General features: G+C 44.8%; 1 protein-coding gene across 2 annotated transcripts in view; it reads right to left on the reverse strand.

The window, feature by feature from the left end:
* ASTN1 (astrotactin 1) overlaps positions 1-25,503 on the reverse strand; it is a 267,479-nt gene that overhangs the window by 117,464 nt on the left and 124,512 nt on the right. The window contains exons 4-8 of one of the 2 annotated variants that reach the window (XM_008145884.3): positions 25,227-25,373; positions 24,049-24,156; positions 19,515-19,664; positions 18,166-18,333; positions 10,692-10,776 (exon numbers count right to left, since the gene is read on the reverse strand). In XM_008145884.3, coding sequence (XP_008144106.2) covers positions 10,692-10,776; positions 18,166-18,333; positions 19,515-19,664; positions 24,049-24,156; positions 25,227-25,373 — 658 coding nt within the window. Of the gene's footprint in view, positions 1-10,691; positions 10,777-18,141; positions 18,334-19,514; positions 19,665-24,048; positions 24,157-25,226; positions 25,374-25,503 lie in introns of both variants that reach the window. The other variant, XM_028152060.2, reaches the window with a different exon arrangement.

The following is a 25,503-nucleotide window of genomic DNA, read 5'->3' on the forward strand; positions in this document are numbered from 1 at the left end:
CCCATCTGGTCAAATTGAGGTTAAGATCACATCAGTGGGTGGCAGTTCAAAGAATGAAAATGAGGCCTTGACAAATGCAAAATATCATTGACTGGAACCTTAATGCCATCATGTATTCAGTGCTTACACAACTGGTGTAACATTATTCAATACAACATGTTTCATTTAGGTTTTCTTCATAATTCTATGAAGTAGATACTATTATTATTTTTACCGGTGAGGAAATTGAGGCTCAAAAAAGTTATGAAGCGCCTGGCCAAGGTGGCACAGTGGTTAAGCATTGACCTATGAACCAGGAGGTCAGGGTTCGATTCACAGTCAGGGCACATGCTTGGGTTGCGGGCTCGATCCCCAGTGGGGAACATGCAGGAGGCAGCCGATCCATCATTGATGTTTCTATCTCTCTCCCCCTCTCCTTTCCTCTCTATGAAATCAATAAAAATATATTTTTAAAAAAGTTATGAAGCTAGCCAAAACAACAGGGCTCTGAAGTAGAAGAAATGAGACTGTGTAAGATTTGAGCCCAAGTATGTCTGATAGCAACTCTGCACTCTACCCATTATGCACCACTGCCTCCCACACAGATAAAAATGTGAGCAGGGGAACATTAATCCTCTTGGAAGTGAGGTGTCCACAGCCTCCTGGCTTAGGTGAAATAGTTTGACCAAGGCCATTAAGTGAAGTCTGGTTAACGATATCCAGAGAAACCTCTGATCGTGTCCCAGTAGCTTGGGGAAAATGGATGGCCCCATCCTTCATATGTGCCGATGTCCCTCCTGACCCACTGGACAGGTCTCTGAAATCTTGGCCAATAGCAAGGATCTGCCCAGGTGTTTTATTCTCACACTTTTGAGCCAGTAATAGGCAAATACAATCCTGGACAGGGTCCACAGTGCGGGCTGGACTGTGCCCTCTGCTACACTGGGCTATTTTGACCTGCACCCATGGCCATGATTTCACATTAGCCATAGCACAGAGCTCCTCAGTAACAGATGCCTGCTTCCCACAGACAGTCACCAGCCTGTGGCCCCCCAGGATGTCTGTGTGCTTCTTTTTTACCTGAATTAGGCAGCAGCCAATGGCCTTTTTAGGGCCTCTAGCTAGGTCTCTCCCATGACTTGTCACTTCCCCTAGGACTCTGCATCATTCTGAAAAAGATGCTTAACTATGCACTACATACTTGTCATTCTTTTAATCTATGCATCCATTCTGGATTCCCTCTCCCAGAGCCTCAAGGCTGAATTGCAGCTTCTCTCCTGCTTTCATTCTGAGATTCAGAACAGTAGCCTTTGATAAGCTTGGCAAGAGGGAGTTCTCTTTAGGAACCAAAATTCCCTCTTCTTGCCTATGAGACTCTCAACATTGCTGCAATATTCAATTGACTCACCTGTAAAATAGGGACAATAGTTTCTACGTCACAGTGTTGAAATGAAAATTAAATTGATGCGTACATGAAAAGCACTTAGAAGAGTGTCTGGTGCATCAAAAGGATTATACAAGCATCAGCTACTATTATTACTAATTTGAATATCACTACTATTACTACTGTAGCCGAAGGGCAGAGTGTAGGGAATGCTACAGGGCCAGGCATGCTAAGTACCAGGGCTTATTGATGCTAATTCAACTCCAGGCAGGTTTCTCCTGGTGGGGAATACATTCCCAATCTGTCATCATCCCACAATGGCGAGCAATCACTGCATTTAAAGTCACCCTTCTCCTGTGGTTACAAACGAGGGGGTCCCAGATGTATTTCAGGGTGAGAGGAAGTCCATGGTGAGAACTGTGGTCTGGGCAGCCCCATGGGGATCCTCCACCTCCTTGGCTGACTGGGCCAGAGCTACATTTGAGCAGCTGTTTAGGGTCTCCTTTCACTGTTCCGCACGACAGAAATTTGGGCACCCTTCTGCATCCCAATGTCTCAGACCTAAAGGCCAACCTCAACAGAAAGCCCAGTTGGTTTGGGCTATATCTTCTCAAACCAACAATGCTATTCTCTGTGGGGAAAGGTTAATAAACTTGGTAGGAAGGAGAGCAATGAGAAGGAAAGATTATTGCAATTGTTGTGTTGCATTATGGTTTAATTAAAAGAGCCTCGACGTTGGCATCAGTCTGTTCTCCACTGTGTGATTCTGGGCACCTTAACACTGAGCCTCAAAAAACAATAGGCACCCTTCCCATTATATATGGAGAGAGAGAGATGGGGAGGGAGGGAGGGAGAGAGAGGTGCATATGTTAATATAGAAACATGTGCATACACACGACAAAGCAAGAGATATAACAACATGGTGCAATTTTTGTCAAAAAATATTACACCCAAACAAACAAAAGTTCAGGGCATGTTCTCTCCAGGGAATGACACTTTGGGTGGCTTGGATTTTCTTCCTTTTACTGCTGCGTGTTCTTTCTTCTTCTACTATATTTTCTACCAATTACATGCAGTGCTTTTACATAAAGAAAAAAGATGAAGTAAAAAAAAAATGTGCAGTGACAAAATGTTTGTTCTCCAAGTTCTGAAATTATCTAAAGTCAAAATTAGGAGAAGATAATTTTAGTATGAATGTTTGAACAGGAATCCAAAATGCTTCTATAGGAAGACTAAACCTTAAGATTACTTTTCCTGAAATTATTTTCACAGAGATGGGAGGTGGCAGAAATACTGCAAACTGCTCACCTCTTAACTGGTTTGTAGAATTTTTATCCAGAGTAGAGATGAGGTTAAGAAAAAAAAACACACTAAGCCCAGCATTACATGAAAATAATAAATGAAAGCCATTAACCTGCATTCTATAAGGGACTGCTCAAAGTCTTCAGTGACATTCAAGTTCTACTGCTTTAAATATTGTCCTGAACGTCAGGGTCACTGCCTGGCGTTCATTCAGCCCTCTGTTATACAGACTTGCAGACATGCTCATATTAGAGGATATTTTTACCTAAATGCCAGACCCTGAACTACTTTCTTCTTTCCTCCAAAATCAGGTTAAAGTGGGGGTATTAAGTTAGACCTGAAGAACAACTTCCCATGGAAAGTTTTGAGAAAAACAATGTACCACAAAGATACTTTTGAAACTTCCTCCTTTATCTTTCCCCCCCAAATTTTGTGATTATACAAGTAATACATGCTCACTGTGACACTATGCAAGTGAACAAAAATACACACAAGACTGAGGAGGGAAGCAAAACTTTTGATGCATACAAAAAGAAACTGGGAGGAAATATGCCACAATAGTAATGGTAGCTTTCTCTGAGCATGGAATAATGAGTGGATTTTTTTCTACTTACTTTAAAGAAAAAAAGAGAAATAGCCAAGCTCTCCAAAGACAGGGGAAGTGACAGCACTCTCGGACCTAGTATTCTTAGACCGAAACCCAAGGAAGCTGGTGGTCCAGACAGCATTCCCAGTGGAAAACATCCATGCATTCGGTAGAATATATAAATTCAGGACCCTATCTGAAAAGCATGGGCAAGACATAAAACATTCATTTCTATAAAAATTGAAACAATTTATCTTCCATTCTTGAGCAGATGGGAGAGTAAATTGAGGTTGATTTTTTTTTTCACCTGGTTGGTCTTGCTGCAGGAAATATGAGTGTTCCCACCTCCGGCCCTGTTTAAAATAAGTCTCTTGGTGCCGTGACTGGACTCATCAGCGAGAACACTGTGGTGTGTGTACCCTCTTCTGGGGTGTGGGAAGTACTGTAGGGGGACTGCAGATGCTTGTCCCAGGGGGTGGGGGGAGGATGGGATAGAGATGTGTCCCCATAGTCCTGGGGGAGGAGGGTGTAGAGAAGCAGATGGGTAACCTCTCATCAGCATCTGATCACAGATGTCCAGACTGTCATATGCTCTTCTCACTGTGCTCTCTCTGAAGTGTGAATTTACCTGAGTGACTGCCACTACTCACCTGCACTATAAAGCCTGGCCATCAGCCATGTGACCTTGAACAAGTGTCTTCACCTTGCTGCCCCCCTATTTCCCAATCAGTAAAATGCAGGTATCCTTTAGGATGTACTCAGCCTCTAGTCTACAAACTAGTTCTTATTTTCATTGGAGAGGATGGTCCTCTGGTAAGCGATGCCCTTCCGAGGAGTCTGGAGATACCACATCTTGCTTGGGAAGGGCTCTGAGTCTGCCTGTACTTCAGAGTCAATGGGGGGGGCCCTCTCCCAGACCTATGAATTTAAAAGCTATGGGGGCAGGTCGGAAATCAGTATTTTAAATAAGCTCCAAGCTGATTCTTAAGTGTTTGCTCTATGAATTGGCCTCAGGGAGTCACATTGACTAGGGCAGTTTTGCTCATGTGTCGTCCTGAGTAACCAGGAAGGTTAAGAGGGGGAGCAAAGGGCATCGCCTAAAATGACACAGCCAGGATTGGCACTAGCTCATCAAGTGTCTGTGCAAATTAGGAACAAGTGCCCATCAGCACACATACAGCCTTTGTCAGAGTTCCCCTGCCCGCAGTGGTGCAGGCAGGCTCTCACTTGCCTTCCCAGCCAAATGTCTATCTGCCATGAACGGAGTGTAAATCTGTGCTAGCTGACTGACCACACACTTTTTGTGAAAATGGGTCAAGTTAAACACGTTTTCACTTGAGCAAAACTGCCCTAGTCAATGTGACTTCCTGAGGCCAATTCATAGAGAACAAAGTGTGGAGTTTCCCAGAGCCACCTGGGTGACCTGAGCCCATGAAGCAAGGCAAGGAGGCCCCAGTAGGGGGAGCTCCATTGCCCATCCCTCAGTTCCTGCCTGATTGCCAGGGAGGGTCTTTTCCCCCCTTCTATGCCCCAAAGTTTCAGCTGGAATCAGGCAACAGCAGGGGCTTCTGTAGAGAGGTGAACCTGGGGACTCGAGTTTGAATTCTAAGAGATTCCTTCGTTTTGACATTGAAATTGGTGGGATAAAGGCACACTTACATGAACTCCTGTAGGAAGAGAAGGAGATGGGAGGAAAGAAAAGAAGAATGAGAAATAAAGGGCCATATAAATACACCAGAAACCCTTGTTAGGAATAAGTGAGTAAGTTAGGAATCATAAGAAAAAGTGACACACACACATGTGAACACACACAGACACAAACACACAGAAACAGAGGAAAGGAGAATAAAAAGAGCTAATGAGGAGATAATCCCATTTGGGCATGGCATGGCAATGACCAGAGCTGGGCACGGACAATCAGGTCGGTTGCCTGTGGGGGTGGAGGGCGCCCTGAGATAAAGGGGCAGCAGTAGGCTGACCAGCAAATCTTGTCTGAGGGGCTGGAGCAAGGTGAGTGGCATCAGTGACACGGGCATGTGGGCAGGGGAATAAAAGCCAGATAATGAGCTAGAAATGAGGAAAGGAAAGTCAGAAAATGTCATCTGTCACATAGAACTGTCTGCCTCCATCTGAGTCACATTTGAAGAGAAGGGGCAGGTCACAGAAGGCCAAACACTGTCCAAGACCAAGCTTGGCATCCGAGTGAGGGCTCAGCATTCTCATCACTGGCCTGCAATGGCTCAGCATTTGCACTTTGATTAGAAGCTCCTGTTCATTTTTAGGTGGCCAGGAGAAGCGAGGATGAGTTTGGGATCATTTTGAATAATCCGTGGAAGCTGATCTCCGCTCAATCCCCAGTACTCGAGGCAAAGGCACCCTGCCCAGGGGCACTGACCACTGTTCTGTGAGCAGACTATAGGGAAATGTCAGGGGTCATCATTCAGGCCCAAATAGAACCACCTCCTGCCAAGCATGCATTCTGAGCAAGATAGAGAGACTGAGGCGACCATGACAAACACCATCTCGCTCTCAGGTAGAAGAGAAAACTAAACTCCGTGGTGGGACACTGGCTCCACATACAGAGTTAGAATCCCTAAGCAGTCATTCTTGGGGGAGGGAAGGGTGAGCAGCAGGGAGGAGCTGCAGAAGCAGGACAGAATGATTAAGATCCTGGGACAATGGAAAGGACATATTCAGGCAGCGTGGGCTGTGTCTGTGTGTATATATGTGCACACGTGTGTGTGCACCTGCGTCCATGTGTGTGCATGCGCACTAATCTGGAGACGTCATGGAAATTGTGTTGCCTCCTGAGTAGGCAGTGTGAGGAGGAGGTGTGCTGATGAGCAGGGCCATTCCTGACATCAGCTCCTAACACCTTGGAGAAATACCTGTTCATTTCCCACAGTAGGGCCCTCCTCCTCTCATGAATTATCGCTCTATCACCAACCTTCAGCACGGAAAGTGAGTGATATTCGATAGGTCTCTCGGGCGGAATCTCCTTGGAGCTGCCCTCTGTATCAGAGATGCCAGAATAAGAAATCAGACTATTATTTACCGGGAATCTTCACATGCATGAATTTAATCTAATACTGGTGTTCTGGAAAATGTTATCTAGAGGCCCTTGGGTACACTTTTAATTTAACAAAAAACCACTAGTATAGTCTTCCTTAATATTCTCTAAAGTAGCTAAATAAATTTGTTTTTCCTCCTCTAATATTTTCATATCAATCAATCTCTTTTGCCTCCTCCACCCTCATTTATTGTTTTCACTTATCTGTGAAAATTTTCAATTTGTCCTTGTTGCTCTAGGAAACAAATATCAAAGAGACCCTAACTGGCCCTGGCTGTGTGTACGCAACCACGGAGATGGGAGACCGAGGTGCTGTTCAGTGAATTCACGCAGGTTAGACAGACACATGGCAAAGCCCAGGCTGGGGTAGGACCCTTCTTTCATCCTGGGCCCTCTGTCAGGCAGCAGAGTTGCCAGGTTGCTGTGGCTGGAAATAATTTTGTTGCCAACTTCATGGACCAAGGATGTAACTTCAAGCAGGCATGTTCTTTAATAACTCACGAGAAATCTGTCACCCATGACTTTATTACATCCTTTTGAAGCTATTTTTCCTTTTAGTGAATAGGAGCTTCTTGTGTAAGGAGCTCAGTGACTTTATAATCTTCCACCTGAATCCTATCACCTGGGTGAGCTACAGTGACTGGCTCCCCACCCAGATACCAATGTGAATGCCTCACCCTCCTCGCTTCTCCTTGGCCATTTTTGGCAGAACAAGAGTCAGCAAAAATGGTTGCAACCCCCTTGATTCACATGCCTTGCACATATGGTTCCCAATTCTGTCATTATTTGCTGTTTTGTCTTGAAAAACTTTATCTACAGGATAATTTTAGGTCTATGCTTTACTTATAGAATCCAGATCAATAAAAATTTAGATAGTCTCAAGAGATTTTATATGTGTTTGCTGTAGTTTTTGTTTTCTTTTCAGAATTAAATTATTTTGAGGGGTTCAGAAATACAATGTAAGAAAATGCCCCACCAAATATACAAACACCTTGGAACTTCTCCATCCTGCTACCAATTCTGGAGGCCTATGCCCCAAGCATCAATGTCCAAGAGCAAGAGCTTGTGGAGATTTAGTCCTCCCCACCTTCTCAGCCTCTCCTCTCTCTGTAAACTGCACTCTTAAGCTACATTGAGCTGTTTACTTGCCATTCATGGAAAACCATGCTGCTTCTCTCTCCCTGCCTTAACATAGGCTGTTCCCTCGGCCTAGCACTACCTTTGTTTCCATTAAATAGAAGACTTCAAAATCTAACTTCTCCATGAAGCCCATTCCAGATTCTCCCACCTCACATAAGTCACCCCTGAAGCCATAATCCCACAGACCTTTGCTTGCCTTTAACAGATCTTATAATTCACTGTAATTTTTTCTTATGTGCCCATTTATCTAGATACTAGTTCTTCTCCAGCATACATCACATCTTTCTTCTTATAATTAGAAATCTAGCTTATCCATGGCTACAATAGGTAATGAAATGAATGTGTGCTAAAAACACGAATGAGCGAGAGAATAAATGGCGTGTACTGGTGAAAGGCTTTCTATAAACAAACCAGTGTATGCACGCACACACACATGCATACACATGCATTCACATGCACACACACAGACCCACATGCGGGTCCAGATAAACCGGAGCATGAGGCAGAGGCTGGATAAAGGTGCAACTCCTCTGCCTCATTTGTAATATTTTTGTATTAGTGTCCTTGATCAATTTTCCTCCTTGTCTGAAAGTCATGAATGCTTATTGCTATCTTTCCCTCGGTATATTAACCAAGATTTTTCCCAAGGGAATTCCTTTGAACTACTACTAGCCTAGGATCTGCCAGTTCTCAAAAAAATGTTCAGCTGTTTTAATGTACGCAATCCGAGAATACTAAGTAAAAACATAAATACTCACACATGCTGCTTCCCTCCACCTTCTGGAACATTAAATAAAATATTCAGGAAAAGGAGGCCTACCATTGATTTTCCCATCATACCCCAATACGTATCATTAGTTGGCAATCTGTCAGGCAGTTATCAAGTCAGGTGACAGTCTTCCCCTTCAAATCAATTTAGATTACTTTTGTAAGAATCATTTAAGGAAGCGTGGCATCGGGTCTCTGATTTAAATAAAGATGTATGACATCTTCCACTTTTCATTTATCTTGTCATTTTATGAGGAAAATGCAGTCATCTGTCTGGCACTATTTTATATACACATAAACTCATGCTGCTTATCACTCCTGGTTCCATTATTCTGAAGATAGTCACCCTCCCCGCCCCCCCCAACAGTTGCTCCATTATTTTATTAGTGTCCAAAATGAGACCTCGTAGACAGTGATGATCAGAGAATAATGGGAATTAGAGATGGAAATGACAGATTAGGTCTCCTTGTCTGTTTCCTGAGGCTAATGTTCCTGTCAGTCAGTACCTCAGTGCTTTAGCCTGTCTTATTTTAAATGACACCAACATGGGGCTTCCGCCATTTCCCTGGAGGCTTTTGTCTACATCCTAAAGACTGTCTCTACACACAGCCAGAGGGAACAACAAAGCCGTGTGCAATTACCAAGTGAGGTCAGGCCCATCCGCACATGATTTGTCTACAAGGCAAGGGATGTGGAGGCTTGAGTCATTAGCCACCAAATCCAATCACTGTGGAGAGCCAGCATGAATCATGCAGGGCAGAAAGCGAAATGACATTTTGCCATTGTTTTCTTCAGTAAGAAGTTTGCAGGCTAAGAGATAGAGAGCTGGTTATCCATCACCCTTTACAATATTTTACTCAATAAGAATCACAGTCAACTGAAATTCTAGTCTTCCCATAAGCAAAAAGCCTGGCTCCCCAGAAGCTATGCAAACATTTCAGAGACCCTCTTTATTCAGACCTTAATGGACATCTGCTAGCCTCCTGGCCAGTCTTTCCACAACAAGCCACCTCATCTGAGTTTACCCTCCTACAAACACCTTCCTCTGACTTTTGTGGATGGCCTCTCTGACAGGATCTCAAGTTCAATGGAAAAGGAACAATCCCTCAATTTCACTAACAGAAACATTTCATGGCATTCTGACTTCCCCAGGCTTTCTGACCCGTGACTCAGAGTTCCTTTCTCTACCTTCATTCTCTCTTGTCCTTATCCCTCAACCTCAACCCGTTCCAGAACATTTGCCCTCTCCTAACATCTACGGGCATCTATCATGCCCTGACTTAGTCATCAGCTGGCCAACTTCTCCGCGTTGAGTTCTATCCCTTCATCATAAATCATTCCCCTGGGCTCTTCAATCATTTTTATTGCTCTTCTCCAAACTCTCACCCATTTGTCTCCATATTTATTGCTCTGAGAGTCCAGAACTACATCTAATATTCTAGGCTTGGTCTCGTCGGCATCACACAGAGGGGGTCCAGTGCCCCGCGGCAATGAGTGACATGATGGTGGCTTCTTTTCTCCACCCTGTCCTGCAGCAAACACATTTCTAATCTGCACTCCAAGCAATCACTCCGAGATAGCTTTTGCCTTGATTTCTCTTTAGTTTTCCCTGGTTCCATTGATTGTTGTTATTAGTTAGTGTTTATTAAGCCCTTTCTCCTTGCTCTCCTCCACAACCCAGCCAATGCAGAAAGCAAGCTCACAGCACCCAAAACAAAACACAAATATGCTCTCAAAAAGCAATAGAAGGAGGACAATGGTGATGGTTGCACTATAATGTGAATGTACATAATGTCACTAAATTTACACTGAGAAATGGTTAAAATGGTGAAATTGATATTATGTATATTTTATCACAATAAAAATTCATAGAAAAAAAGAAAGATGCAATAGGCAAGGTAACTTTTTTATCCCAGTCACGTGTTCTTGGGGGAAAGCAAAGGTCTCACAGAGAATTGTTAACTGGGGATCAGGCAAAGAATACTATTACTCAACACCAAGCACACCCTGTGTCCTTGCAATGCGCCCTTGCTGATAGTCCCCAGGAAAACTAGTTTCCACTCAGGTCACTCTCACAAAGCTCGCCAAGCCTGGGAGAGCTATATGGGAGTCCGTGTGGCTTCATGTCCCTCCAACCAAATCAGCAGCTACATTCTGCCAGTGGGATCCTTGTGGCTGGCAGCGCTGTTACAAGGAGGAGAGGGACAGCTTGACTTTCAAATCCCAGCTGAGGGCTGTGAGTCAGAGACGTCATCTCTGAATTTGTCAATGGAGAAAAAGCTGATAGGGACATCACTAAGATGGTATAATATGGAAACACAGCAGGACATTTTGATCCATTCGCTGTTCAGAATATAACCACCCTTTAGCTCTGTCTCCCTACATGTGGTGGCTTCACATCAGGCCTGTGTGACAGAGTGGTGACATCTGGGGACTGGCTACTGTGCCATCCCCTCACTTACCCCTGGTTGGTCCCCCATTCATTCCGAATGCAAAGGTGCTTGTGTACTGGATCCTTCATGTAACCTTCGTAACAGAGGCATTCCCCTTAGAGGCAGGGTAAGGAGAGAGAAAAAGAAACATAAGGGAATTGATTAACATGTCTGTGTTGGGGAAAATTAATATGAGACAATCAAACTTGGACTCTACAGTGGCATGGATGAGACCATTAAGTCCCATGATGTCATATATTCCGTCTCTACCACCCACACGAATTAACACACCACCCATCCCTCCATGTTCCACCACGTGATAATGTTCACTACCAGAGAGATCTAACATTTACAAAGGACCCGTCATACGTATCTTGTAAACACAAAACCCAGGAACTCTTTGAGCAGAGGGACTTGTTCATATTTATTTCCTCAGTGCCCATTACTAGTATACTGCCAGACATACTTTAGACTATCAGTAAATGTTTAAAGAGTGCATAGTGAGTTATTTCATCAAACATTTCTAAGAATCTTGAAAAGTAGGTATTATTGGCTATGCTATACAGATGGGGGAAACTGAGGCTCAGAAAATTAAGGGACCTGGAGACAGCTTATAAATGGCAGAGTTAATACTTCAATCTATGTCTGTCTGACTCCAGGCCTATTTTCCCATCATGCCATGCTGCAGGCCCACAGGACAACTACTATAAGGAGGCCACTTAAACTAACTATGGTTTTATAGGGACTCTGGGTTTCAGTTTTTAAGTGAAAAAAATATAATCTTCTTTGCTGCTAAACAGAAGGCTCACTCACAATTCTATATTTGTTTAGGATATTACTATGTTTCATTATCATTAGTTACCCCATTAGTATACCAAGAGGCCTACAATCCCCATAAAATTGTATGCTAAATTGCATATATATGTATGTGCATCTTCCCGCCAAATATTTCATAACTTTCATCAGACTTACAAGTATATCCAAGAGCCCCACAAGATTAAGAGCCATTGCTCTGCTTAGCCCTGATCTTGAATATTGTTGCTGCTTCCTCATATTAATAATTCCTTATGCAATGCTATGAATTCCTACACTACAGAGACCAGTTCCACTAAAGCACTTGCACTAACTCTTTTACAGGCTGGTTATTTCATTTGTAGGGTGTGATTTCCTGAAATGTGTAAATAATAAAGGGGCTATGCCCTAAGGAGACCAGGGGCCTACAGTTTATCTCCCTTTTAAGGAAACACTTAATAAGGATATTAATAGAATAATGGCTTTGAGTGATCTTTTCTCTTTTCAAAGACAAAAAACAAGGCAAATGAAGTGTTGAGGAAAGGGGCTGAGTAAGTTCTGAGCAGGTTGTTTACAGGATCTTAGCTCAACCATTCATTTCAAGACTGACCTATAAGTCACTGTCCATCAGCTCCTCACTCCCAGATGGCAGGCATGTTCTTCCCCCACACCTGCTCAAGGTGCTGAGGGGTGCAGTGAAAATGAGTCACTTCTTAGTTAGTGGGGAGTCAACAGAGACCATCAGGATAGTAACTTTGTCTCCTATATGGCAAATTCAGGCTTCCACATGGGCTACCTCCACAACAGACTACAATCTACCAGCATTAGTGGTACTGAGCGTGGGCAGCTATGAGTTGAACACAGGAAAAAAACAGCTTAAAATTAGATAGCTGATAAGGCTTTCAGATGAAGGCTGTTTGTATTAATTCCAAAGAAAGCATGAACTCTAGGCTATAAGCTACACAAGGGCAAGACAAGGTTAGCTTTCCCCCACATGAGTAGGACTTTTATAAATACTATGGAATGGAAAATAATGAAATTAATTAATTTGCCCTAAATTTATAGATAACACCACCACCACCTCAGCCAAGATGCAGATTTCTAAGCCAGTTAATGGGTCTAGGGCCCAGCTATGCTTCTCCCTGAAGGATATCATTTCCCAACTGTCCTCGTGGACATTAGACAGAAGATGATATTAAAAATGAGAGGTAACCATGAAAGGCTGTCAAATCCATTACTGTACTCTGACTCTTAGAATGGCCTTGGTTGGATACCTTGCCTAGAATTAAGGACTGACAAAAAAGGGAGTCCTTCTTCTACATTTGATATCTAGTTACCACAAAACATGTAAAAGTAAGTGCAGTAACAACTCAAGAGTTCAAGCAGAGCCTGATTTTCCTAATGATGCCAATACCTACCATTTGTAGGCACATCTACCTTTCTCAAACTGCCTTCATAGTCATTATCTCCTTATGAGGTTTCCTTCACTCACTCCTATGTGGGGACACACTGCTGACAACAGATAAAGCTTTTCTCCATATAATGGCATATGCAGCTCAAAATCAGAGCAACAGAGACATGTTCAAACACATCAGGATAGAGTTTGAGGATATCCAAAATCTGCCTCTCAAATGATCCTCATTTCCAGAACCCTCCAAACTTTCCTCTTCTGTATCCCTCCTCAGAACCAGTTTGGCTATCTACACTGTAGGGAGATCAGACTCGATAAGGAAAGTTGCTATGGCAACCAACTGCAAAATCTTGACTTTAAGAGGGTTGTCGTGCAAGCACAAGCTCCGACTGTTAGCTGTGAATTTTAAAGACCCCCACAAGGATATTGGATGCCCTCCTAAGCTAGAAGTGTTACAGTCTCTGCATTTGCTGTGGCAGATGGCGAGAAACACATGACATGCTGACTCTGTGGCAGTGTACATAGGATCCAATGAAAAGAGGTGTCACTGCCACAAATATGTATCCAAACAGGATGGATGCACTCACTGGCAACCACACCACCAGAGGGCAGAAGCCCACCAGGAGGTGATCTGTGCGCCACCTGGAGATGGCCACACTGATTTGTGCTCGGTACCCTGAAGGCTGACACCTCGAGGGACTTTGTATGATGGGTAACAGCTTTATCATTTCCTGCTTACAGTTGAGGACGGAGGCACAAATCTCATGGAAGGATTAGAGAAAGACCGTATAGCTAGGGCTCCTCAGACATGACTGGGTTCACCACACATTCTCCGTGAGTTAGATAGAGAGCAAAGCTGAAGTTCTGAGTTCCCTCTCTCCTTCAGGTATATGACAGCTTTCATGAGATGAAATTGGGTGTGCTTTATCTAAAAAGGGAAATCCTTGTAAGACATCTGGTCTTGGGTAATATCTAACTGCCTAATCTCCTTCCTTGTGGAGATACCAGGCAAAAGCCAGGCCCAGAATCAAAAAAACCTAGTGTGACTCTGGGAGGCCAGACAGAGGGCAATGAGCCCAACGTACATCCTGAAGCCAGGTGCTTTAATCACACCACGAAAGGGAGTACGTAGTGAGCAGGCCCTCTAGGTGACAGGGACAAAATGAAGGCTGTGCTACCTGACCAAATTTGGTTCAAAAACTAGAGAAAGCTAGAGGAAGGTAGGCGGTGGCTCAGAGCACAGAAAGAGGAGGGCTAGGTTGAGTCTGGGAAATTGGTCCAATGGCTTCACCAGATTTTACACATTTCTGCATGGTGGGAACTGGCTTATGGAAAGACCTGGGACAAAAGAAATTTGGGGACACATCTTGGGTGGTGATTACAACTTGATTGAGCTTAGAAGGCTGTGCTCCTGGCAGACCATAAGCCTACACATCTTGAAATGAGAAAGAGGGTCTGTGGCCAGGACTGATGGGGGCTGTGAAATTAAGCAGGTGTGTGAAGTTTTTACAGCTGTCCACACGGCAGAACTGAGGCCAGGAAGGGAGTGCAGAGAAAGGTCACCGAAATCAGTTGGTCTGTGTTTCCATCAAAAAATAATCAAGTAACCTACAACCACAACAAAACCCTTAGAAAGTACAGGAAAAGTCAACCTTTAGCTGGATGCAGCTGGGCGTTAAGCCTACGACCTTACTGCTTGCTATTAGCCCAATTTGAGCAGAGACACATCTAGGATTCCAGATTTGGAAGGACCTGGAGAGAACATCAATGTGCAGTTGGCAAAGGGCTTCTAGGCTACATTACGGCCCCCACCCCTAATAGTATGGCCGCTAGAATGGCAAAGAAAGGCTGGAATGGAAAACAGATTAGCAAATGACCTCAGCCCAGGTTCTTCTATAGACTCCAGAAGCATCTTCACAAAATCTATGAAACCACCCTCAATAAATTGGGTGGGAATGATATAAAGGGTCACACAACAATGCTCCTTCTTGTTCTATCATTTCCTCTTTCTGGTATATTAGTTTTCCATAACTGCCATAAACATTACCATAAACTTAGTGGCTTAAAACAACATAAATGTATTATTTTGCAGTTCTGTAGGTCAGAAGTCTGACATGAGTCTCACAGGGCTAAAATCAAGTTGTCTAAAGGCTGTTTTTGGAGGCGTGAGGGGAGAATCTGTTTTCTTGCCTTTCTCACTGTATAGAGGGTACCCAGATTCTCTGGTTCATGCAACTTCCCTCCATCTTCAAAGCCAGAGATGGCTGGTAGGGTCCTGCCAGTATCACATCATCTGGTCTCCTCTTCTGCCTCCCTCTCCCAGTTTTAAGGACCCTTGTGATGACATTGGCAGTATTTTAAAGGCAGTTGTTTAGCAACCTCAATTCCATCAGCAACTTCAATTCATCTTTTCCATGTAACATACCCCATTCACAGGTTCTAGAGGTTAGGATGTGGACATCTCTGGGGACCTCTTACCCTGCCACACCTGGTATTCAGACCACTGTGCAGGTGATGAGTAAACACATGCCTAACTTTGGAAGACTTTGGAAGGATGCCCAAGGAAAGCTCCAGGCCCCAGAGGTGGCTCCTTTGCAGAGACTGAGTGCCTATTTGTGTGTATAAAGAAGTATTCATGTGCACTTGCCCAGTTCCACCCATTCCCATGAGCGGACCCCTCAACATGGCTGGAAAAGCACATGTCCCAACACTATGACATTTCCCAGTAAGTGAGCTGGAGGATTGCAAAAATAACGTCAACTTGACTTGCAGCCAATTCCCACACTCGGCTTGTTGGAGAAAGGCTCTAGGATAGAGTGTGGGAGGCGATAAAATTTCTTGCTGATGAGCATGTGGGATGACCACATCATCCCATGTGCCCAGAGAAGTAAGGCAGAAAGAGGGAGCGTTTCTAATTCTAGCATTAATGAAAATAAAAGTCTCCGCACCATCATTTCTCAGCTGCTAACCCAAATGAAGACTCTGTGCCTCAGCTCTGTTGTGGGGTTTTGGTTCTTATTTTTAGTCTCCCTCCAAGGCTTTCCAGTTGGAAATCCATTAATTGTCATGGGTACTGGGAAGCCATTAGCAGGGGAACTGACCCAAAGTCAGTTTCAGCAAGGACTGGAAATGAGACATCTGGAAGACACCGAAGATGGGATGGCAGCCTCCCTGTGGACATTCAGCTTCCTGAGCTCCTGGCTAAGGAAGCAGTGATACTCAGTAATGGTGTTGCGTATAAGTTTTGAATGACAAGTTTGCTGGATCTGACATGTCTGGGAAATTGACCAGCCCTTTATAATCCCACATTTGCTCTGCTTTCACGTTGGATAGAGCACAGACTCTGCCAAGGGTCACTGTGGGACTTTGGACAAGTCATGTGCCTTCTTGGGGAATTTAAGCATTGATCTAAAGGAGGCAGTTTATCTCTGAAACCCCTCCAAGCTGCAAACACTGATCCCTTCTTTCCACATGTAATTAGTGCTTTCTGTTCTTAGAAACCTCAGAAGCTTCCAAGGCCTTCTGACAATTATGCTTCTCGCAGACGTGGGTTTAACAACTGAGACTGTCCCAGGTTCTCATCATTCAAGTCAGCGGGGGAATAGAGACTAGCTCACTGCATGGAGAGACCCCCACCTCTAAGACTTTTTTTTTCTTTCTCCCAAGCACAATGGATTTGGGCCTGGTGCACAGCCCATCTGTTTGGTTTGGTGTTTGCCTGATGGCGTGGGAAGAGCAGCAAGTAAGCACAGCCTTAGACACCAGATGTTCAAAATGCTGTACTTTCTCCTCCATATTGGGGCCTGGAATCTGCAATGGGCCTACGTGAAAACTTTTAGACCTAAGAAGGTGAACTTTAGATGTTGCAGTGACCATTACCCCCCTCAAGACATAGAGTAATCTATATATAAAGCCTAATAGGCAAAGTGTCCCCTCAGGAGTTTGTCGCTTGCTATGATGTGCGCTGACCACCACGGGGTAGCATGGAATGAAGGAAGGCTCCAGCCAGTAGCTGGAAGGCCCTGATCCCTGATCGGCCCTGATCGCCTGCCAGGCCTAGGGACCCTACCCATTCACGAATTTCATGCACCGGGCCTCTAGTGGACTATAACAGAAGTAAGGGCTAAATGGACCTCCTGTACTCAACCTCCATCCTAGCATCTAAAAAAAGATGCATATTAGGTGTGCATGTGTGCGTGTGTGTGCGCGCGCGCGCGTTGTGTGCAGGAGGGGTTGTATGTGAGGAATTGGCCCTTGGCTCCAGCAACATTTCCCTTGAAGGTTTTAGTCGTCCCTACATCCCTTTCCTTTGTTCTAAGGCATCAGACTACTTCTCTGGGAAGGATCTATTTCTGGTCCTGAATCTACTGGAAACAGATCTTATAGAGATGACTGTAGACACCTCCTTCCACAGTGAAATGCAAAGCCTCCTGGAAGGAGGGACCCATACTGCCGGACATCTTGGCACTTAAGAAGCACTGAGGTCCTGGTGTATGACGCTGAATGTGGACCCTCTCTCAGTGAAGCCCCTGCCCAATTTGATGATATAACACCTGAAAGATGTCTATACCCTTTGGCCCAGTAATCCCTCTTCTAAGATTTATTGGGAGAAATTAACTTCAAATGTATCCTGCATTTATGTGGAAAGATATTCAGTTTAGTTAAAAATTTTAAGCATCCTAATTGTCAAATAATAAGAGAATTATTTAAATGAGCATTAATATGCACACACATTGGGATAGCAAATGGCCATTAAAAGTTATATTATTGAGGATTATTTAATGTTCTGGAAAACTCTCATGATAGAATAGGTAAAGAAGAATAAAGAAAACGCGACTGGACTTAGTGTGCTTGCAAGCCTCTAAATATCATGCATAGACAAAAGATAGAAGAGGGAATATGAAAATTTTAAAATGATTTCTGCAGGAGACTGAATTATAGATGATTATAACTTTCTTCTATAAGCTTTGCTAGATTTTTCCAAATTTTCTACAATAAACAAGCATAAGAAATCTAGCCCTAGTATTGGATATCCCGACTGGATGGCTAATGGGCTGTGAATGTCATCCCAAACTGATCTGTGTGGCCAGGGGCCACAATTAGGATGCTTTCCGGGCTTCTGCCATAAGATGACCCCACCTTTGAAGCCAACATGCTCAGGGGCCCACCATGCTGGCAGCTCAAACGGTCTAGGCTCCCAATTGCAATGGGATAATTGGGAGGGACTGCCTAGGTTTCAAGGGGGTGATTGCAAGAGGCATGATCTCTGACAGTTACCCGCTGCCCGGCGCTCCCGCCTACCAGTTTCGGGGTCACATTGGTGTTCACAGGGGTCCAGGAGCCGCCGGGCACAGAGGTCCATGGCCCACGGCCCACTGGAGTTCTGCTGAGAGAAGAGGACCACCTGGGCAGGGTTCAGCCAGTCACTGGCATCCAGCTGGCTCCCTTCCAGCAAGATGAAGCGGCTCCCTGCAGGGGAGAGAGAGGAGGCATGCCGTGTGTGCACACAACACATACACACAAATAAAAACATACATACACACAACACACACAAGCACACACACAAATAGAACACACTCATACACCGAGAAACACACAGAAGCACATACAAAAATAAACACACATATACACACAAACACACATATATACACACAAAAAACATACATATCCACACAGAAATACATACACACAAACATACATATACACATAAGCACACACAAGAAACACACACATGCATGCAAGCACACACACACACAAATACATACACACACTGTGCAGATTAGCCCCAGTCCAAGGCCATTCCTCCTACTAGTTCTGGGCCACCATGAGCTGGTACCCAAGAAAGGTACCAGCAGATGGAGGCTAGGCCACCCCTTGGATATCCCACTGCATTGTCTCCTGCTGCCTTGCCCCAGGTCATGCCCACTAGGGTGGACCTACAGGATACAGGGGCAGAGCAGCTCTGTGATGGTCGTGGCGCTGCTCCATCAGACCTGGCCACAGGCACTGTCACTCATCCAAGGACAAGGACCTGCTGCCTGTCTTCACTGGCCATTAAAGAGCAGGCCCCCTGACAGTGGGAACAGTCCCCACTGGTTTTCAGCCTTCCAGCAACCAAGAAAACAGATTCTAGCAAGTCACTCAGGTGCCCTGGCCTGAACTAATTTGGGGGCTCTCAGAACCTATATCACTCCTTCATTATATTGGAGTTTGATGGATTAAATTGTTGCTATGGAGTTCTAGGCTTATAATTAAGAATTTCTCACCAGGGCATATCAAACTGAGGCACTGCTGATTCAGAAACACCTCTGCTTGTCCACTCAGCTTCTCCCCTCTCAGGGGCTACAGGAATCTGTATCAACCTACCTGATCTGGGATGCTCTGCCAAGATGGGAGCTACTGACAAACAACAGAAATGGGAAACGGAGTGTGCACAGAGAAGAGGTGACCTGTTCAGTTTTTTTAACCTGCTTTTTGATTTCACGTGTGAACAATCCAGTTTTGTCCTAAGCCTTATTTATCTGTGTTTATTTCCGCCCCACCTATAATCATAGGTAGCTATAACCACGACCCTCGCTTCTCTATACCCTCTTGCCGAACCCAAAACCTTCCTCAGTGGGAAGGAAGTTGCATCTCAGAAGTGGGCTCACCATCAGCGATTAGGTGCTCGGGGACGTGCAGGGTGATTTTGACAACGAGAGGGCAGCTGACATGGGAGGAGCAGACCAGGCCGATCACACAGCTGCTGAGGCTGATCAACATCAGGGTGGTCTTATTCACAGGACTTCGGGGAGAGCCCACTGAAAGCAAGACAAGCAAGATACGTGGTGGTAAACATCTTTCAGTGAGAAGCCAACTTAGTCTTTTGCTGCCCAACCCAGCAAACAGGGGAGGCAGCCGGCAAACCTGGGCAGCAGATGTGTGCAGCTGCATGACCTCAGTGACATTCAGCCTCATGGAACACCATGGCATGGGTCAGAATCAGAGGAGACTTGGCCTACTGGTGGCCCTCAGGGTCAACAATGGTCAGTGGTGTGCAAGTCATCTGCAGTCCCCCTGGGCCAGGCTCACAAGAGAAATGATAAAGGAGGAAGTTCTCCCCGGGTCTGCACCTGGCTGAGCTCCAACCACTTGTCCAAGGGTGGCAGGACCCTGCTTGAACTCCCTGCACTTCCCACAGCTGTCCACAGAGGGCACTCTCCCAAATCAGCTCCATCACTTCCCAGTAATTTCCTGAGCTTAAGGAACTTGCACCTATTTTAATAGGTGGGAGTCCCTGCTCTGTAGGGCATGGGTGGAAGAAACCGAGGCAAATCCACTCTGTATGAGTTGAGGATGTTGCACCCGAAGGCTCTCCCCAGTCACTGGGTTAAGGTCACAAATGGAAGCTCAATGAGAAAATGATGGAGCTGGGGAATGAGTACACTCCCAGTCAGGTGGGGACAGTGATGGGAAGGAGGGGCTTTAGTGTGATTTTTGTTTTAGGTACCAGTGAAAATGATTTCACATGAAGACAGAACAGATGTGGGAAAGGAAGAAAGCAAGGGAAGTTGCCAACAAAATATGTCGGTCCTTTGGACTTGTCTTGTGGTCTGTGTTAATATTTATTACGAATAGAAATAAAAGGCATCTGTGATATCTGAAAATGCTGTTTTATATACTTTTTGAAATTTTGAATATATACTTCCTTTCAATAAATCTATGTGTGCACAGTCACTACCCACTTTACAGGTAAGAAAAATAGATCTCAACGAGATTAACCTCATAGTGACAGTTAACACTAATGAAGTATATTAAGTGTCAGAGACCAGGGCCCAGGGCCTCGTGGCTCATATTACTTGACAATGACCATCTCATGAGGCAGCGCCGCAGAGGAACAATAAGTTAGAGAGGCCATAGGGCAGGTCTAGGGTCAAGCTGCTACTAGGAGCAGAGCCAGAACAGAGCACAGGCCCAAATGAGTCTAAGCGCTAGCAACAGCCCGATCCCTGGGTCCCTGGCTGCACCATCCTTTATGGGAGCAGGTTCCCTAAGTGGGCGCACTGTCAGTGGCTGGGAGGCAGAGACTCCGGGGTTGGGAAAAAGCAGGAAGCCTCTGGATCCTCTGTCCCTGGCTACCTGGAGATATTCTACTTAAGCTACTATCCTTTGAGCATGGAGTCTATTTCCCCATACTTACTTACAAATTTGGACTCCAGCCCAAACCAGGCCTGAATAGCAGAACTACTCCCTCGGGCACTCAAGTGCAAATCCCAAACTGGACTCTCCACTTCCCTTCGCCCTTGTTCCCCTTCCTGCTTCATTGCCCAGCCAATGGCACTGTCATCTACTTGGTTTCTCAAGTCCTAATACTCTTTCATGTCCAACTCTTCCCACCCTCCCCACCACCAATGACACTAAATCATTTTTCATTTTGTGTTCAGACTTTCCTTAGTCCCCACTGCTCCCTCCCTGCTTATACTTATCACCTCACACCTGGGCAATGGCAATAGCCATCCACTCGCCTCGCATCCCTGTCTCAACCTCCCCCACCCTTACCTACCCCTCCAGGCTGCCCTAGAGGGACCCTCCATCAGCAGAGGACAGGGCAGTGCTCTTTAAAGCCTTAACGACTCCAGCTGAAAGGTCGGGTCCAAGTCCTGTAGTCAAGGCCATGGGCTTTCTTTTGACCTTCCAGCCATCCTTCCTGAGCAAACCACAGCCTGCACCATGAGCTTCACTCTAATAAACTAGTCACTTCTCTCCAACTAGACCCTTATCGTTTATGTCTCTGTGACTTTACGCATGTCACTTCCTCCCCCATAGAATGCCATTTCATCACCTTGTCAGCCTGGTCTACACCTACTCTTCAGTCTCAGCTCGAACAACAGCTCCCTGTAAACACTTCCCTGAAATGTTTAAGAACAAATTCTCACTCATTCCTTGTTGCTCCTCTAGCCCTCGGTGCACCCTGCTGTTACAGCTCTTCTCACACAGTGTTATCACTGTTACAGCCACTTGCCACTGCTCTCCTGTGATGGCAGGAATTGGCAAGACATCTTCTTGTCTCTCTAGTTCTTCTGCTTCATCAACCCATCATCCATCTAACTTCAAAATCTCCAGTCATTCCTAGGACCACCAGAACCAGGGCAGGCTTGGTAGCATGGCATATGAGTGGTGATCCTGAGTTAGCCAGCCTGTTTCCCTGCTGTATATTCATATCCTGGGTTACAGCTGCCATACTGAAGTACTTCCACTTGCTTGAAAATACCCTTTTCTTTTGTACCTTTAAGGCTTTTTATACGCCACTTTCCTCTATTGGAATGCCCTTACCATAGATTCTCCTCTTTCCATAAATTCTTTATATTGTATACAATCCAGGAGCAATTATTTTCTCCTTTTCATTTTTTTTTTTTTGCCTCCAATTGCTGCCAGGTAGAATGTACTGTTCTCACTTCTGAGTATTCATTTTCCTTTATTTATATTATTAAATTAAGACTTATCACCGTGCCATGTTTTCATGTTTCTACCACCTATCACGCTGCCTGACCCATGGCAGGTAGGTTATGAAATTTCTTGCTGGCCTGATTGATGTATCCAGTTCAATTGAACAAACACTTTCAAGCATCTATCACAGGCCAAACCCTCCACTAGGCACTTTGGTAAAATAAATTAGGCATGTTCATCCCTAAGAAGCTTACAGTCTAGTTAGCAGCAATAAATAGTTGACGTGCTAGGAGAGCTTGGTATTTAAAAGAAGTAGTCTTGTGCTGCAGAGAAGCTCACTCTAATTCATTACTATGGTTTTCCTCCAACAGGATTTTATTAAAGCAGAACACATCCTGCTTTGGTATGGCCTGGGCTGACGAGCCCAGGTTGACTATTTCTTGTATATAAATATGTAAGGAGGACCAGAGGTCCCCCATTCTCTCCTCAGGGACACTGGGGCATCAGACATTGCATTGCCCAGAGCCCCATTGATCTCTCGAGAAAAATGTTAGGAAGAAGTTTTATACTGATAGCCACAAAGCCTATGGAAACTGGAGCTGAGGACTTAAAAGGGCTTTCTCCAATCTCTGGGAAGAGTGCCCTCAGTACAAAAGGAACTCAAGTGGAGGCAGGAGGAGCCAACATGTAGCTGCCTTTTGAGGGCATTGGTTTTTGGTTGGGGAAAATTCAATTGGGCATAATATAATTTGATGTTACTCAAATATCCTCCGTGGTATCTCAATGGGCCCCTGTCCAAGGTTCTTTAAGATGGAGTGTTGTGGGAACCTGAGGCTGCCCTGTTGAGAATTCTAACAGCAACAACAATAGGAATTTCACAGTCCTTTGCCAGTTAGCAAACAAAAGCACGTTTTAATATAATTCAATCATGACGATTGCCCTGTTGTTAACCCATTTAATATGTGAGGAAACTGAGGCTCAGAGGAATTGTTGTCCTTATCCAATATCACACAGCAAGTAAATGGAGCTGATTGGTGCTTGAACCCAGACCTCTCTCAGTAAGGATGATAATGCCCACAAGTCATAAGAAGTAGCAGCCACAGATGAAGTAGCCACACCTGAAGCCACTAAACATCAGGGTGGAGGCAGTGGGTGCATGGAGGGACAACCCTATCAATGCTGAGCAGAATAAATGAACTAACCTGGACCCTGCCAGGGGCGAGAATGGAATTGGAGACGTGGGCTCTGGTGATTCTACTGGGGAGGGGATTAAAGGGCAAATACCATTACACACATATTTTAGGCCATAAATTGTTCCTTAATTACCCTGCCCATCCCCATCCCTGCCTCACCCAATCCCAAGGCCAGTGTGGCTGGATAAGCAAGGGTACATATCCTATCCATTTTTTCACATATAACACACTTTATCAACTTTATTTCCTGTCTCTAAACAGCAAAATATGAGACTCCTGAGGCTTCCAGAAGGAATTGAGAGTCTTCTGACCAAGAAATAGCCTTTCAAACAACTTGGAAACCTGTTTGAGAGTGCCATTATCTGGGAGAGATGAGTCTCCGAAACGGTCCACTCTAGGCTCTTCTTTCTTCCTTACGACACAGCACCACTTAGAGTCCAAGAATCATTCCCACAAACTGGCTTTGGAGCACTGAGCCCACAACCCAAACCAGCACCTCTGCAGCTCCCTGCCCTCCCCTTCCCAGAGCTCCTCTCCCTCCACTTCGTCCCTCCATGCTTCCTACCTCGACTGCGTCTCCGGCTCCGTGAGGGGTCAGTATAGAAGGTCAGCTGGGGGTCGTTTTCTGTCTCTGTGCCAGAATCCCCTTCAGGGTTCAGGAAGGCGGAACCAGCTGTAATGAACAGGACCATGGCAAAGAACATCTTCAGTCTTGTCTTCATGGCACCACATCATTGGGCAAGTTCAAGATAAAAATCAATAAAAATGAGAGCAGGTTGACTGACAATCTGGGAGGAGTAGCCATGGGAATTGGAGCTTCCTGAGATACAGATTTATTGGAGAAATCAACTTTTATATGACACCAATCACTAAAGCCCTACCTCCACCCAGCCCGTGCTCCTACCAAGGAGGGCTATTGCTGACGGCTACCTGCTGGGCAGGCCTGCATAGATGGTGGGTGGAAAAGGAAGAAAGGGCAACTTCCCTCATTCCAGGTCAGGCTTCTGGTTGATATGACACTGGATCTATGCCTTAAGGGGCATATGTCTAGAAGTCTTAATATCTATAGGATATTATATTTTTTCTGGTTCTAGAATTTATATATATTCAATGTGCAGAGAGAAGATAATAAAGAAAAAACACAAAAATATGTAAAGGGAACAACCCTGATGTCCCCTAAATCTTTTAAATCAGAGCAAAGCTGATGTATTATCAGTTTTTAACACTTGATGTATATACTCTCTGCCTTTCCTGATAAAAAACAGATGAACATTATTAAATTTCTCCTTAAAAATGGCATTCCACTGCACCTTCTCTTTTATGACCTCATTTTTTCCCAAGTAATAGATGAGAGGCCAACTTTCCATATTAACAGGTACAGATCTCTATTGTCGTCAATGGCTGCGTGGTTGGCCACTGGATAGGAGACAGTGTGCAGGTGGTTAATCAGTTCCCTCTTGATAGACACTGAAGCTATTCCCAATTTTCCTCTCTTTTAAACAATGTGATAAAGAGCCTTTGACATCCATATATGCATATTTGTCCAATTATTTCCTAAGGGTAAATTCTTGCTGATGAAATTACTTGGGCATCAGGTTTGTATATTATTTGAGTTTTTTGGTAACTCATACTCAACAGTCCCCCAGAAAAGACTGCATGAGAGTGGTGGTCGAGGATATTAAGGGCCCTGCCTCCACCAATAGGAAGGAGTCTACCTACACGCCCCAACCTCAGACCAGGTACCTCGCGCCTTGTTGTTTATCCGCTTCCTCTGGCTGCTGGAGGTGTGCGAGAGCAGTGTGGCCTGCTGGTGGTTGGAGTCCACGGGGCTGGTGGCGATGATGTTATCTTTGTACTTGTTCATCAGCGACAGCTTGGCATTGTCACTCCCTGTGTAAGGAAAAGTCAATGCAAGAACTTTGAGAGAGAAGGTCAGAGAAAGTGAGAGTGTTGGAATCTGCATAAACCAAGGAAGTGGAGTTTTCACAGAATTAAAATAAGGAACCTTTCAAGTGAGAGG

This window comes from Eptesicus fuscus, chromosome 22 (genome assembly GCF_027574615.1).
Source record: "Eptesicus fuscus isolate TK198812 chromosome 22, DD_ASM_mEF_20220401, whole genome shotgun sequence".
NCBI classification, from domain to species: domain Eukaryota; kingdom Metazoa; phylum Chordata; class Mammalia; order Chiroptera; family Vespertilionidae; genus Eptesicus; species Eptesicus fuscus.